The sequence below is a fragment of the Antechinus flavipes genome, chromosome 1, assembly GCF_016432865.1.
Source record: "Antechinus flavipes isolate AdamAnt ecotype Samford, QLD, Australia chromosome 1, AdamAnt_v2, whole genome shotgun sequence".
NCBI classification, from domain to species: domain Eukaryota; kingdom Metazoa; phylum Chordata; class Mammalia; order Dasyuromorphia; family Dasyuridae; genus Antechinus; species Antechinus flavipes.
Genome location: NC_067398.1, coordinates 51,067,095 through 51,082,727, shown reverse-complemented (window position 1 = coordinate 51,082,727; position 15,633 = coordinate 51,067,095). Strand labels below are relative to the sequence as shown.

The 15,633-nt window shown below is 37.7% G+C and overlaps 1 protein-coding gene and 1 long non-coding RNA gene across 4 annotated transcripts in view; one reads left to right on the top strand and one right to left on the bottom strand.

The window, feature by feature from the left end:
* Positions 1-12,409, bottom strand: part of LOC127552067 (uncharacterized) — a 147,831-nt gene extending 135,422 nt beyond the window's left edge. The window contains exons 1-2 of the long non-coding RNA XR_007951233.1: positions 7,971-12,409; positions 5,494-5,614 (exon numbers count right to left, since the gene is read on the bottom strand). This is a non-coding gene — a long non-coding RNA (uncharacterized LOC127552067). The remainder of the gene's footprint in view (positions 1-5,493; positions 5,615-7,970) is intronic.
* Positions 1-12,552, top strand: part of TAMM41 (TAM41 mitochondrial translocator assembly and maintenance homolog) — a 35,158-nt gene extending 22,606 nt beyond the window's left edge. For 2 of the 3 annotated variants that reach the window (XM_051982433.1, XM_051982441.1), the window contains 3 exons: positions 1,236-1,401; positions 2,650-2,712; positions 12,416-12,552. In XM_051982433.1, coding sequence (XP_051838393.1) covers positions 1,236-1,401; positions 2,650-2,712; positions 12,416-12,492 — 306 coding nt within the window. In that variant the 3' untranslated portion in view covers positions 12,493-12,552. Of the gene's footprint in view, positions 1-1,235; positions 1,402-2,649; positions 2,713-12,415 lie in introns of those variants that run through there. The other variant, XM_051982449.1, reaches the window with a different exon arrangement.
* The last annotated feature ends 3,081 nt before the right edge of the window (positions 12,553-15,633 follow it).

Genomic DNA, 15,633 nt, shown 5'->3' with positions numbered 1-15,633 from the left:
GCCACGCCCTGTTTGTAGTGGCTAGAAGCTGGAAATTGAATGGATGCCCATCAATTGGAGAATGGCTGGGTAAATTGTGGTATATGAGCGTTATGGAATATTATTGTTCTGTAAGAAATGACCAGCAGGATGAATACAGAGAGGCTTAGAGAGACTTACATGAACTGATGCTGAGTGAAATGAGCAGAACCAGGAGATCATTATACACTTCGACAACGATATTGTATGAGGATATATTCTGATGGAAGTGGATTTCTTTGACAAAGAGACCTAACTGAGTTTCAATGGATAAATGATGGACAGAAACAGCTACACCCAAAGAAAGAACACTGGGAAACGAATATGAACTATTTGCATTTTTTATTTTCTTCCCGAGTTATTTTTACCTTCTGAATCCAATTCTCCCTGTGCAACAAGAGAATTGTTCGGTTCTGCAAACATATATTGTATCTAGGATATACTGCAACATATCTAACATATATAGGACTGCTTGCCATCTAGGGAAGGGGGTGGAGGGAAGGAGGGGAAAAATCGAAACAGAAGCGAGTGCAAGGGATAATGTTGTAAAAAATTACCCTGGCATGGATTCTGTCAATATAAAGTTATTATTAAATAAAATAAAATTAAAAAAAAAAAAAAAAGAAAGAAAGAAAGTGCTGCCACTATCTGCCACCCACTGAGTGTATAAACTCCAGACAGACCTCTAATGTTAGAGATTTCTCCTACCTCTGTAGTTTTCTAAGACTGGAAAAATATCTCACTCCAGCTTTTTGTTGGTTCTGCCACTCCACAATTTGATTTGAGCGGTTATTTTAAAGTTGTTTGGAGGGGAGTGTGGGGATAATTTAGCTAGCTTGCTCTACCTAATTTGCCATCTTGTTTCCAACTCACCTGAAATATGGTATTTAAGAAAATAAAAATCAGTACCAAGTGCAAGATGCTTAGCAAATCTATATGTCAGTTTCTTAACCTTAAACCTAAAGAATAAAACAAAAACCAGCCTTTGAAAGCAAAATTTTTTTCTCCTATAGGTATGAAACAATATGGAAAAACAACTTTATTAAAGGATCACATAATTCTCTATATTTCTGCATTCGGTCTAGGAAAAAAGCCTGCTTTCTTTCAGAGGGGTGGTATTTGTATGTTTCACAGAATAGCTTCTATATCTCTGGTTGATTACCTTCAAAACACTTCCCTGATCGACTTTTCCATTATTATTGTTATTGTTAACTCAGATAGATAAAAGCCCAGAAGCCCAATTCACTCAGCTAATGACTTTGCCAAAAACCCTTCAGCAAGAAATAAGTTATCTTATGGACACTCCAGGGAGAAACAGAGATGTAGAAGAAACTTTATTACAAGTGGCTCATGATCCTGATTGTGGGGATGTGGTACGGCAAGGTAGGTTTTTTTTTTTAATCTGTTATCAAGAAAATGTTGGCCCTGAAGAAGAAGACAGCTTATGAATTATATTTTTATTTGATCATCTAGAAGGAAAGCATTCTTTTGAAATTATCTCTAAGGAAAGAAAGCGCCGATAATTGGAAATTATTCTTCTACATATACATTTCTTCCTCAATTCTGCAAAGAAGTGGAGGGAGATAATGTCTTAGGGCTTGTGATTGTTCTTGGAACATAATTTTCTTTTATCAGTCAATCTGGGCTAGCAAATGGATACATTTTTATAATAACAGATAAGTAACTTTGGCAAATGAATAGTATCTAAATTGTCAATAATAATATCTAAGATTTATAAAGCACTTTAAGGCTTATACAATACTTTATAAATATTGTCTCATGAGAGCCTTACCCTAACTCTTTTAGGTGGGGCCTACTGTTCCCATTTTACAGATGAGGAAATTAAAACTGAGAGAGAGAAATGATTAGCCAGGATCATTTAGCTAGTAAGCTAGAGACAGGATTTGAGCCCAGGCTTTCCTACAGCCTTGAATGTATTTCATAAATTATGACATAATTCATATTAGCTTAATAGAGTAATAGTCAATGTACAATAAGCTTTAGAAACATGTTTTTTTCCAGGGTGTTCATGTTATTTCATAAGATAATTTAGGAAGGAAACCAAAACTGAAGATTTGCCTCTTTGGATAGCTGTCTTGTCATTCATAGTTCTAGAAATACAATGTAAATGCTATTGCCATTATCTCATGTATATTACAATACATATGAATGTTACCATAGGAAATACTACCAAATTATCACAGTAAATACTCAAATAAATGAGGACTTATTCTGAATTCTTATCTAAAAATCACTGAACAAATGGGGTTTTTATGGGGTTGTTTTTCCCGTTACGTGACCCAATTTGTAATTTAATATCTGTTGTCTGCTTAAGTCAAGGAAAAGCTGAAAATATTGTTTTACTTTCAGGACTGTATATGCTTGTGGAAGTTTTGTTATTTTGGGAACAGGAACTGTTATTTGGCATCCAGCACTTAAAGCATATGACACATATTTGATAAAGATAATTGAATGAGAAGCCTTTAAACAGAGATATAAAATCTATGACATTGAAACAGAAATCACTTTTGCTAATTTTATTGGGCTCGAGGCAAAATACCTATCTTCAGTTCAGTCTTTAAAGCTTTTCAAATGACTAACATCTGTGTTTGATATTCTTCATTGGTACAGGACTTTCAGGAATTGTGAGACCTTCTAGTGTAATGCAGAGCACCAAAGGGATCCTAACAGCAGGTAAGAAAGAACTTCAGAAATCCCATATCTGATGGAGCCCTTGATTTGAGGGATAACCCTGTCACTGGCAAATTCGGATCATTACTCTTTTCTAAGACCTTTGCTAAGTGCCTCATTAGTCATTCCGTGCATCAATTGGGGAGAACTCAAAAAAGGAGGTCATCTGTGACAAATTATAGTATCCCATGCCTCTGATCTGCTAGCCTGAGGAATCAGATGGTGAGAGGTGACATTTGAGTGCCTACTCATTACAAGTTTTACATAGCTTTCCAAAGTATTGATCTCCAAAGCTGGGGACGTGCCAGGGCTCCAGGAAGTGTATGATCAACTGGTTAGATGATGAGAAGTTCATAAGCATTTTTTAAATGCCCTCAATGTGCCAAACACTGTTCTAAGCAAGGAGGATACAAAGAAAGGGGGACAGGGAATCTTGTCACTGCTCTCAAGGAACTCACAAGAAATCTATGGGATCAGAGGGGAAGAGAATCAGCAGAGGGAGGGCATTAGTGTCAATGGGGAAAGGCAAAGGTTTCCTGTGGAAGGTGGGATTTTATGTAAGACTTGAAGGAATCCAAGAGGTGGAGGTGAGATAGGAAATGGTCAATCTGAATCAGGCTGATATCACTGGGTGTAGAGTATGCAAAGAGGGATGTAAGCGGTCTGGAAAGAGAGCAGAGAGTCAGGTGGAAAAGGTGCTTAAGAGGCAAACCGAAAGTTTTCTTTTTGATATATGAATAGGGCTAGGTGACATGGTTAGATGTGCCCTTTAGGAGCATAGGTTCCTCCCCAAGAGGTCCATCATACATTTTCCTCAGCACAAGTAACCATTTTTTTCAGCTGTTACGGCTTCCCATTCCCCATCAGCCTCTTTTGCTTTCTCCAGACATTGGCTCCTCCAGACAGTTAAAGCCCAAGGTCATAACCTAGGCACAGGCTGCTCAAGCTTAACATCCCCCTCCCTGTCCCCCAAATTCCTGGTCTACATTACAGCTATAGCAGCTGCCCCTTGGGTGCTGTACAGTAACCAGTGAGCAAGCTCCTTTCTTATACCATCGGCGGGGGCAGAGTATGTCACATGGATAGGTTTTGATGGACATTGCCCACCTCATTACATTTTTCCCCTCACCCCTCTTTTGTACTTTCCCATTTTGAGTGAGGAGATCCTCCTCTTTCCACTTCTTCAGGTTTCCTCCTCACTTCCTCCTTGACTCATGTGACCCCTATGGCCAGTCAGCTGCCAAATCTTGTTTTTCTTTAGCTTCTCTATATACCCTCTCTATATGAACGTGCCCCCCACCCTCATTCTGTCCCTTTGTACCTCTTGGCTCAGCTGCTTCAGGTTTTCCCTATTTCATTCCATCCTCTACGCACAGTGGCCTCAAAACCAGCATATGAGGATCTCCACAGACCACATAGCAACTTGGTTTTAACATATTTTATAAAATGACATTTTAGTCGGGTTTGGGCCACACTTGGGAGTATTGTGAGCCATGTTACAGGCTGAGCTTGACCTCTCTGCTCTGTACATCTGCTAAGCTGATATTCCTAAAATCTAGATCTGACCATGACAGTTCATTTCCAGTGTCTCTCAAGTGACATTATGACAAGATATTGTTTCATCTTCATTTTCTCCTCTTTATTTTCTATATTTACTTTTAATATTTCTTTTGTCTAAGTTGTATAATGTGTGTAAATTGTAATATGGACAATTAAAATTACTAATACCGTATTACATGTATATAATTTAGAAAATAAGTAAATGTATCCACAGAGAGGTTCACAGTCAAATGATAGTGTGAGTGACCAAAAAAAGTTGGAAACCATTATGCTAAAATGTTCATTCTAAAACTCCTTTTTAAAAAATCTATTTTCATAGTTTGCTATGATTCCTCTTTTTCCCCTAAGAGTGCAGTTAAATTTTGAGTATTTTAGGTTTTCCTGTTTCCCCATCCACTTCATTTTTTATACTGTTACATCCTTATGCATAGAATGCATATTCTGTGCCATGTGTGCTTATTCTAGTCCAGAAGTTATTAATCTAAACTCCATTAATTTCCTGTTTTTCTGTTTTGATAACTATATTCCAATATAAATTGTTTCCTTTGTAATCCTAACTTTTATGCATTTAAAAACATTCTGAAAAGTCTATATAGACTTTACCCCCAAAGGGGTCCATGATGCAAAAAGTATTACCAAAGTGGGCTCTTATATATCACCTGACACATCCTGTGCTTTCATGTACAAAAGGTCATCCCTCCACCTATGCACTTACTGCCTGTCCCTTAAAACCCAGTCTCTAAGCCTTCTCTTTAGAGCTCCATCTCCTGTTAGGCTGCATCTCCACCTTAGTCTCACAATAATACGCGTGAGCCCATCAACTCTGGGAGGACTTTGACTACATTGCTCTCATCTCTCTCACCTACACTCCTGTAAAGCAAATACTTACTAATCTGGACTTGTTGAAGGGAAATAGAAGCAGCCATGGCTAAGAGGCTCCTCTCTGAGCTTGGTCTTCTCGAGCCTCGTCCTTTTATAGCTAAGCAGAAGGGAAGCAACGTTTTGAGAATAGCAAACGCACCGCATCCCACTGCACGTGACATAGCCAGCACTTGAACCCAAGACTCCTTTTTTGTCCATTGTAGCTACAGCATATTTCCTCATCTGGCGTAAGATGAGAAGCTGGTTATAAGGGGAGGTTTTATAGTTGGTTTTCTATATTTTCTATTTGTTTGGGGAGATCTTTTGTTTGTTTCTTGAGGCAATCAGGATTAAGTAACTTACCCAGTGTCATCCAGCTGGGAAGTGTTAAGTGTCCAAAGATGGCTTTGAACTCAGATCCTTCTGAATTCAGGACCAGTGCTCCATCCACTGCACCATCGAGCTGCCCCATTGACAATATATTCTGAAACAGAGTCAGACCACGTGGTTTGACAAAGGCTAAATCGTTTGCTAAGCCTCATTAAACATTCTTTTCATGAAGTTAGGCTGTGCTGCACCATCTAAAACTCTCCTCCACATTGTTTTTTTAATACCTAGTTAGAGCTGAATACTGTACTTGGTGCTGCCAGCATGCAGTGAGCCCTTGGACTCAATTTCATTGCCATCGTAACAGAGCTGTCTTTGCCAGCAGAGGGCAGCAGCCAGTGGGCACCTGCCAGAAACATTGGGGGTGCCCAGGTGGGCTCTCGGATCACGGCGCCAGTGACCTCACCCTTTCCACGAAGAGGTTACGTTGTTAACATATCTCCAGGCCACAGACATTTTCCCTAAATTTACTTGTGAAAGAGTTAGAGGAAATAAGAAAAGTCTCATTCATATTTTTATCTTATCCTGTAGATGGATACTGTCTTTTTTCCAGCTTACATTTTCTGATGGATATTAGAAAAGCATTGTCTCAATATACTATTTGAAGTTTGTTCATTCTTCTTGACTCATAAAAATTTCTCTTTACACATCCAAATGATATTGATAAGCACTTTCATAGAGATCCAGAAGGCTTGACTGTAATGAATTGGTGATTTATCTTTCTTTATCTTTATACCTTCTGCTCCCTCCTTCCTTCTCTCCACCACCCCCCACCCAGTCACTCCCCTCTCCTCCACCTTCTTTCTTACTTGGCAACTTTCTTGGTAGGGAATTTTCCTCTTCCAATTTTCCCACCCCTGAAGTCATCTTACAGCTGATTATCTTGCAGCAAGTCTTTTCACTTTTTACTCATCCATTTTCAAGTGGATTAAAAAACCATGGAGCACCTGTTACTTTATTTTCTTTTGTGGACATTTTCAGTCCTTTTTCCCTTATTTATTACAGTTTTTGAGTTTTAGAGCTAAAGAGGGCCTTAATTTACACGTCTTATTTTAAATCTTTATCAATATGGAAGTGGACCTCTTCGATAAAGAGAGCCTTAATTGATCAAAGATGGACAGAAGCAGCTACACCCAGAGAAAGAATACTGGGAAATGAATATAAACTGCTTGCACTTTTGTTTTTCTTCCCGGGTTATTTATACCTTCTGAATTCAATCCTCCCTGTGCAACAAGAAAACTGTTCGGTTCTGCACACATATATTGTATCTAGGATATACTGCAATCCATTCAACATGTAAAGGACTGCTTGCCATCTGGGGGAAGGGTGGAGGGAGGGAGGGGAAAAATCGGAACAGAAGGGAATGCAAGGGATAATGCTGTAAAAAATTACTCTGGCATGCGTTCTATCAATAAAAAGTTATTTAAAAAAAATAAAAAATAAAAAAATAAATCTTTATCAATAAAATAATTTTCCTTTCATTTCTCTCAAAAACCAAAAGAGGGAAGGGACTTGCTTAAGATCATACAAATAATTAAGGAATTGAAAAAGGTTTATTTTCTCCCCATCTTCAGGCTTCCCTTAATTACCTTTCTTACTCCTTAGGGAGGATGTAAGCAAGCTAAATAACTGGCTTAGGGAAAGAACATCGAAATTCAGAAAATCAAAATTCTCCCCAAAAAGAGAGAATAGTGGAAAATGGAAGAAACCATAAGCACATGGACTTATAGAACAAGAAAGGACCTAGAAGGTCATAGAGTCCAAGATTTTCATGTTTAGATGAGGAAGTAGTTCTTAACATGCCTTGGTGTCTGTCAGAGCTGGACAGTGTTCCAATTCCTTCTGACTCAAGTCATCACTGTGCTTCTCCATTATTTTAATAATTTTAATTAATTTTAATAATTATGTAATTTCCCAGGATATTTAGGATATATCCACATTCAAATGTAAGTTCAAAAATGTACTATAAAGATAAAACAGATGACTTGCAAATTATCTGTTCCAGTGCTTTCCATTGCCAGAGAAGGAAATGGTAGGTAGTGTGGAAGGTATCATTCCTATTTTATCCCTTCTATCACTGAAAGAAAGTGAATAACAGGAACACAGTTCAAGTATTTGAGAGGATTGAGTCCAGGAAGTTAATGACTTGCCCACAGTCACTTCTAGCAGAGCTGGGACTAGAGCCCTTCTTCTCCTCCCTCCTCCACCTCTCCTACCCCATTTCCATTCCCCAATTCACCAAGAGGGCTTCCTGCTTTGCCACTAGAGAGCTGGAATGAATCATGCTGTTAAATGATGCATAGAATTACAGAAGATCCAATTATCAGTTATTGGATTTTTTTAAAAAACAAAGTCATGGACCCCAGATTTAGAACTCCCACCACAAAGATGTCTGAAATGCATGTATCGCAATATTTGGTGATGACCAATTGCTCATTAAAGCATTTTGATACCTCCAGCATCTTGCAAATGGATGAGGTGGGTGGCAGGCAGGTTTCTCCCTCTCAGTGTAAGGACTTTTTCTCTTTCTCCCCACTAGATGGGAGCCATGTAGTCCACCTGCATGTGTCTGTTCTTTGCCATCTGCCGTCATAAAAAGCAAACCCTCTGTCCTCTCTCAGCCAGGTTCCTCACTGAAAGCATGAGCTTCAGAATATGGCTGCTCTCTTCTTCTGGGCAGCTTTGGGAGAAGTTCCTGGATATTTTTTTAGTCCAGAAAAAAGTACTCAGTTTAAGGCGTGTTAAGGCTTGTACTGAACAGGTTTCTGGCATGCCCGAGTTGCTGTTTACCAGCTCTGCTTTGAAGGCAACAGAATGGCTCACTTATTAACCACAATTTGTGTTAGGAGCAAACAGGCAAGTGGACTGGCTGAAACTGCTGACTCTATGTGACTGAACCCATTTCTCCTATTTGTTTTGAGCATTACATATGAAAATAGCACAAGACAAGCTGGTATTATTAGTAAAGACTAGAAAGATTTGTTTATCTTTTGGGTCTAATCCTTTGGGGTTTTGTGTAATTTACATTTATATATGGGTTTTGTTTTTACTTGTTCCTTAGAAAAGATTTTCTTGGTAGATATAGCTAGTTTGATTAGAAACTTAATTAGAAGAAACATCTGGTGTTTAACTTTATGAGAAAATGTATTTTCCCTTCAGTTTATTTCTTTCATTTCTGACTTCATCATTAACCTGAGGGATTTTGAATTGATCCTTATGAACTACCAGGTGTTCATCGTTGAATCCACAAAAAGTGAACTTTGTGTGTTTAGTTATCAGAGTTTGAGTTTTAACAGTGTTGTCCTGGTGGTTGATCCTACATGCTACTACTGTATGCTAGGTACCAGAGTGACAAAAATGGGAAAATTTTTATAAGATCCTTAGATGAAATCAAACACCTGAGAAAGGAAAGATAAATTCGATTAGGAGCAATTGGAAGATTTCATGGAGGAAGTGACACTTGAATTCAGCAACCTGAAGTGGAAAAAGGCAGGCATGTCCTTTTTAGATATGTTGGCCAGTGGGTGCAAATACATAGAAGTGAGAGAAAATAGTACATGGCTTAGTTTCACAGTATTTGAAGTGAGTAAAGTCTGAATTAAGTCTGGGCCCTTGAATGTCAGATTAAGAAATTGGGGTTTTGTTTCTTAAGCAGTCCATACAAGCTTTTAAGCAGAGAAAGACAAAATCTGAATTATCTATATCGGAAAGACAATCTTCACAGCAGTGAAAAGGCTGGATTAAAAAGGGAGCAAATGCAAAAAAAGTGATGAGAATGTGAAATGAGGCTGAGAGAGTACACCAGACTATCAAAAGGAAGTAGAAAGGGCCAGACCAAAGCAAGAGATATTCTGGAGATGATGTGAAGACACCAAGCAACAGATTGGGATGTGGGGGTGTCAGGAAGAGTAAAAGTGTACTCAAATGTCCACAGAAACAAAATGGACTTTAGGAACCAACAAAGAGAGGCAGGACAGAACCTGAACTCCTCACAGTCAGTAGGCTTGGGTTCAATCCTGCCTGAGACATTAGCTAAGTGACCCTACCAAGTCACCTAATCTCTGTGATTCTCAGTCATCTGCTAGAGGCATAAAACAATACCTATGTACTGTTAGACTCAGATAAAATGGTGTGTACAAGGGCATACGCACATTTTAAAGTGTTGGATGTGTGTTAGCTATTGGCCAGATGGGACCCCCAGTTTTAGAAGTGGGTTTTAACCTAGAATTGGAGCGGAGAACTGTCTAACCAAGTAGTAATAGTAATAGTAAAATAAATAATAATTAATTAATTAATGATAGTAGAATAAATAATAGTAAAAGTGTTCTAAGCAAAGTTGGACTGTAAGAGTCTAGCTTAGTCATAAAGAACTAATTGACACAGCATTGTTAAATCACTGTGTGGTGTAAGTCAAGGAAACAGAATCTGTATCCATTTCAGTAACATAGATAGCCTCCATCTGTGTAAGAATTAAGAGTTTTTCATAGTAGCATCTAAGCCAACGCCCATATTTTTATAGATGAGACCATGAAGGCCCAAAGAGCATGTGGCCTGTTCAAAGTCATGTAGCTATTTGGTGATTGAGCAGGAATTAGAATCTAGATCACCTATCTGCCCAACCATTATTCTTTTCAATGCATCCTACTGTCTTATGTCCTTTAAAGAATATTTCCTACAAAACATAAGCCCCTTGAGGGCAGGATATATTTGTGTACTTAGTACCTAGTACTGTCTGCTAAGTTTATTAAATTCTCATTGATTGATTGATTATTGATTCTGGGATTTAAACTCAAATGCTACAAGATTTCCATTTTTAAAAAATGCCTCTTTTTAAGGTGTATGTCTATATGTATCTTTCCACAGAAAGCAAAGAAGTAGCTAGTTAAAGAAGCTCATATATAAGGGGTTTTTAATTTAATCATTTTTAGTCCACAAAAGTCTGTTTTTCTCTGCTTATCTTCTCTTCACACATTGAAAAAAAAATCTCCTGAAACAAATCAACATGGACAGTATATTTTAACCAATGCAAAGTGAAATGAGCAGAACCAGGAGAACATTGTACACAGTACAGCCACATTATACAATAATCAACTGTGAATGACTTAGCTGTTCTCATTGTATAATGATCCAAGACAATTCGGAAGGACTCATGGTGAAAAATGCTATTCATCTCCAGAGAAAGAACTGATTCTGAGTGCATATCTAAGCATACTTTTTTTAAACTTTCTTTGGTTTCTTGGGGTTTTTGGTGGGTTTTTTTTTCTTTTTTAGTTTGTATTTTTTCCTGCATGGTTAATATAGAAATAGTATTGCAAGACTGTAGATGTGTAATTTAGATTGAGTTTTTTGCCTTTTTAAGGCAGAGAAAAGGGAAAAAAGGAGGAAAACTTGAAATTTTAAAAAACATGTTAAAAATCCTCTTACATATAAGTGACAAAAAATTAAATTTATGAAAAAATGCATGTTAAATGAAAAACATATATACAGTAAGCAGAACAAATTCCATATTGGTCATATCCTCCTCCACAAAATGTAATTTATTCTGCCCCCTAAGTGCCATCACCTCTACCAGAAGGTAATCAGCATGTTTCATCATTGATCCTCTAGAGTTGTCATTGGTCATTGTATGGAGTAGGATTCCAAAGTCTTTTAAAGGTGCTTGTCCTTGGTTGGGTAAAATGTGGTATATGAATGTTGTGGAATATTATAGTTCTGTAAGAAATGACCAGCAGGATGATTTCAGAGAGGCTTGGAGAGACTTACATGAACTGATGCTGAGTGAAATGAGCAGAACCAGGAGATCATTATACACTTTAACAACAATACTGTATGAGGATGTATTCTTTAACATATTTAACAAGTATAAGACTGCCTGCCACCTAGGGGAGGGAGTGAAGAGAGGGAAGGGAAAAGTTGGAACAGAAGTGAGTACAAGGGACAAAGTTGTTATAAGTGCCCATGCATATGTTCTGTCAATAAAAAGCTATAATTTTAAAAATGCAAAAAAAAAAAAAATGAGTACAGATAACAAGAAAGACAAGAGATTGAGAAAAGAAAGCTGCATATGTTTCAATTGCCTAACTACTTGTTTATCTTTCTAACAAGGAAGAGTTAAATTGGTGAGGAAAGAGGGAGAATATATTTCGAGATGATTGCCATAAAACAAGTCAGGCAAAAAAACTATTTAAAAAAAATTTCTTGAAGTAAATATGCCTATTACTGAAATTAAAGACCATCATGATCTGTAAGATGATAATTTTTGGAGAGATAAGAAAACTAGTACATTGTAGATTAAAAAAAAATTTTCTGCTTAGAGGTTGCTATATTATGGGAAGCAATGACAATGTTTTAAGGCAAAGTATGGTAAAAATCTAGTATGATTCAGGAAGCTAATGAGATTTTAAACAGAAAAACACATTTGTGATTAACTTGTAGCATTTTCAGAAATGAAAATAAAGGTAAGATTTATCTGCTTAGAAAAAAAAAAGGTGCTTGTCTTTACAATAATTTTGTTGTTATCATATAAATTGTTCTCTTCACTCCACTCTGCCTCAGATCACAAAAGCCCACATAGAGTTCTATTTTCACCTTGTTTAGTGTGCCTGAGTTCCAAAGAGGCAATAACTAGAGTTTCTAGAACTGAATTGGATATATTGCATCTTGTAGCTGTGAAAGAACCAAGAACCTGAATTGGGTTTGAAAATTTGATTGGTTCATATGGGAATGTAAAATCCTGCAATATTGAGTGTTCATACTGGCTATGAGAAGCCTTATAGTATTTCATTTGTCAAGGCCCATGATTGCTCATCTGGTTAGAGCTTATTTTGGAGGTAGTCCATTGGTAACAATTATAACTACATTTCCACTAAATAATCCTATTTTTTCCTTTTTCTCTCAGGTGTGAGGAAATCATTGATTTATAGTTCACTGAAAGTGCAAAAAATGTGGATCGGACGGAAAAAGACGACTTCCTAATGTTGTTTGCTTTTGTAAATGTTGTGTATAGTTGAATAAAGTGTCTGATCTTTTTGTCAATACAGTATTAATTACTTTTATTTACTATTTAATTTCTTTGGAAACTTTGGGACAAATAGGAAAGGATTACATATATGTGTTTTGGAGCAGTTTTATGACAAGTTGATTATTCTGTTCAGATAGCTGTTTAGCTATGTGGATTCAGTTTTCATTAAGACTTGAACTGACATGTTTTCTAGACTTATTAGTGTCAGAGATGAGTAAAGTGACTCTCAAGTGGAATATTTGGCCCCTGGATGATAGGTTTAGGAAGCTTTGCCTCTCTGCTTGTCTTCTCATAATCTTTTCTTCTTACTATCCTGCCTCTACACATTTGTTTTTTTTTTTCCAGTCAGACCATTAAAGCATTAAATTGAAGTTTTACTGAGGTAAGACTTTTATTTTTGATATCCTTTAAAATACTCATGTGCTACCATCTTTGGGCCTCATAGCAGTGATGGTCAAGTTCCATTTTGTTTCTCCTTCTGGTGAGGCATATATTTTCTCTTCTCATATACAGTTGTTAGAAACATGGTACCAGGCTAGAAACCTAGGGGAGCTGTGTCTCTAAAGCCAATGTATCACCAGCTCTGTCCCTTTCTTCCTCTGAATTATCCATCAGCTTTGCCTTAGATTTTCCATCCCTGCTGCCAATAACAGGATCAAGACTCTTCTAATCTCATCACCAATCCTTCTGTCTCACCTCCTTGCTGCCCCTCTTCTTCAGTTCATCCGGACCACTCTTAAATTAGTGGCTTCATCCTGGGATTCTGCCTTCCAAAGATAGATGAGAGCTCCTCTTTAAGGCACCCTGACAAGTTCTCCTTCATCTCTCTGGTCCCATATTACTCTGTATTTCCCTCTGGTATTCCCTAGCATGCTACTTAAAGCGAGTAGTACCTAATAGATCTTTCTTTACCTAAAAGGACGATGATTTCTTTGAAGCAGGTATTTCAAGAGATCCAGATTTTGATGTCCTTCCATACATCAGCAAATGATTTCATGTTGCTGTGCCCCAAATCCTTGTCATTTGTTGGCCAACTTTGTGATCAGTTTCTCTAAACAAAAATGGTCCTCCTGAGATGGATGTGGAATCATCACTGGACCCCTCAAAGCCATCCCAGCTCCCAGAACCCCCTGGGGTTAGCATACAATGGTTCACTTTGGAAAAGCACAGCAGCTTCTGCTCAATAATTGTACAGCATTTTAAATCCTCAAGACTATTTAGTCTGCCTTGATTTTTCAGGCAAGTAGAATCAGGCCCAGAAATTGATTTTCTAAGTACATGTGACTGGTTATTGATAGTGTTTGAACTTGAGCCCAGCGATCCTGACTCTTAGGTTTGTACTTTTTTCATTTCATGATACTTTCCAAATATGATGCAACACAGCACAGCAAGCACTCATTAAGTACACACCTGTGTACAGGTGCTCAGTTTGCATGTTTAACAGTTCCCAAGACGTTTTAAGGTGTTGCTGTAATCAATTGCTTTTGGATCAAGAAGCTGACCAGGATCAGTGATTAAAAATGACCACCCAAACAAATTGATTAAACAGCCTCTGATTTACAACAAAGAGTAGAAAGTTTGCTGTTTTCCCCAATATATTGCAACAGAAAGCAGAGTTTGGGAAGGGTTCGGAAGTGATGATTTAAAATGTGTCTTTTAAAAGAAGGCATTGGGCTTAGAATTTGCATATTGGCTCTGCTATTTACCAGCTGTGAGGGGTTAAATCCTGTCACTTATCTGACCCACACTAAGGGATTGTAGGAAAAGTATAAACTCCCTATGATCTGTATTTTTAGTATCACTTTTCATCCTGTTAAAGTTGTGGGCAGGGGAACAGGGAAAGCTCTGTAGGATTGATTGAAGACTGTATGCTTCATTTATAGATACTTCTACTGTAGATTTTGATCAAGAGGTGAGGAGCCATGGCCTCCCTATGGAATCATGTAAACTCTGGCCCTCTGAACTTATTCCTCGTCAGGCACATGTAGTTGAAATATCACTTAGTCAAAGATCTCTGTTGAAGCTCCACAGCTATCACTCTTGGGTAACTCATTCCCCTCTCTGAACCTGCTCTAACTCTGCCCAGACTGGGTCAGTAACAATTGTCCAGCCTACTTTGTTGTGAACTTGAATGAATTTAAGTTCTTTGTAGATTTTAGAGTAGCCTCCCTAACTGTAGCACAGAAACGGCAAACACCCTGACTACATGCAGCTCACGCCACAACAGTCCTAAGTGTGCCCAAATCAAAGTAGAATGTAATTGGGAAATATTTAACAAAATAAATAAAAATAAAACAAGACACGGATAATTATACATCTGAAAAGGCAACATGCAGTCAACGAGTATCTTAGGTGGGGATAAGTGATTCCCCTCCCTCCCCGCCCCCCCTGCCATTTGAACTTGATGGATACAGCAAGATACAAAATTAATGGCAAATGTTGCTGGGAATTCTTTTGTGCCATTCATGGAAATGAATACTGTTGTCTGACAAGTCTGTCTATTTGTAGGTTTTACGTGAAAATGTTTATATTTTGGGCCTTGTTTCATTTTGCATTTTTAGCCAGCAGCTCTCTGAAGGCAGGTTTTGACTTTTGTCCAAAAAAATTCCCTACATTTTCACCTTGCTAATTTATTTCTTCTTCATTATAGGGAAAGAGATGATTAATATCACAGAATCTCTAGGAATAATAAATGCTAGAAATGCCAACTAATTATGTGTTCTTGGGCAAGCCTCAGTTTCTTTATCTGTAAAGTGTGGAGAGGAGGAATGATTTGAACAAGGCAAACTTTTAAGTTCATTTGTGATGCATCATTATGTGAAGCATAAGGCAGGATTTCAGACAACTAGGGAAGTTTTGAAAAGACCATTTTGATCTAACAAAATGTATTCTGACTTTGGGGTAGCTCAGTGACTCAGTGGTTAGAGCTCTGGACCTACAGCAAAAAGACCTATCTTCACAAGTTCTAATCCAGCTTGTACATTTACTAGTTGTGTGACCCTGAACAAGTCACTTAACCTCCTGTTTACCTCAATTTCTTATCTATAAAATAAACTGGAGAAGAAAATGGCAAACCACACTGATATCTTTGTCAA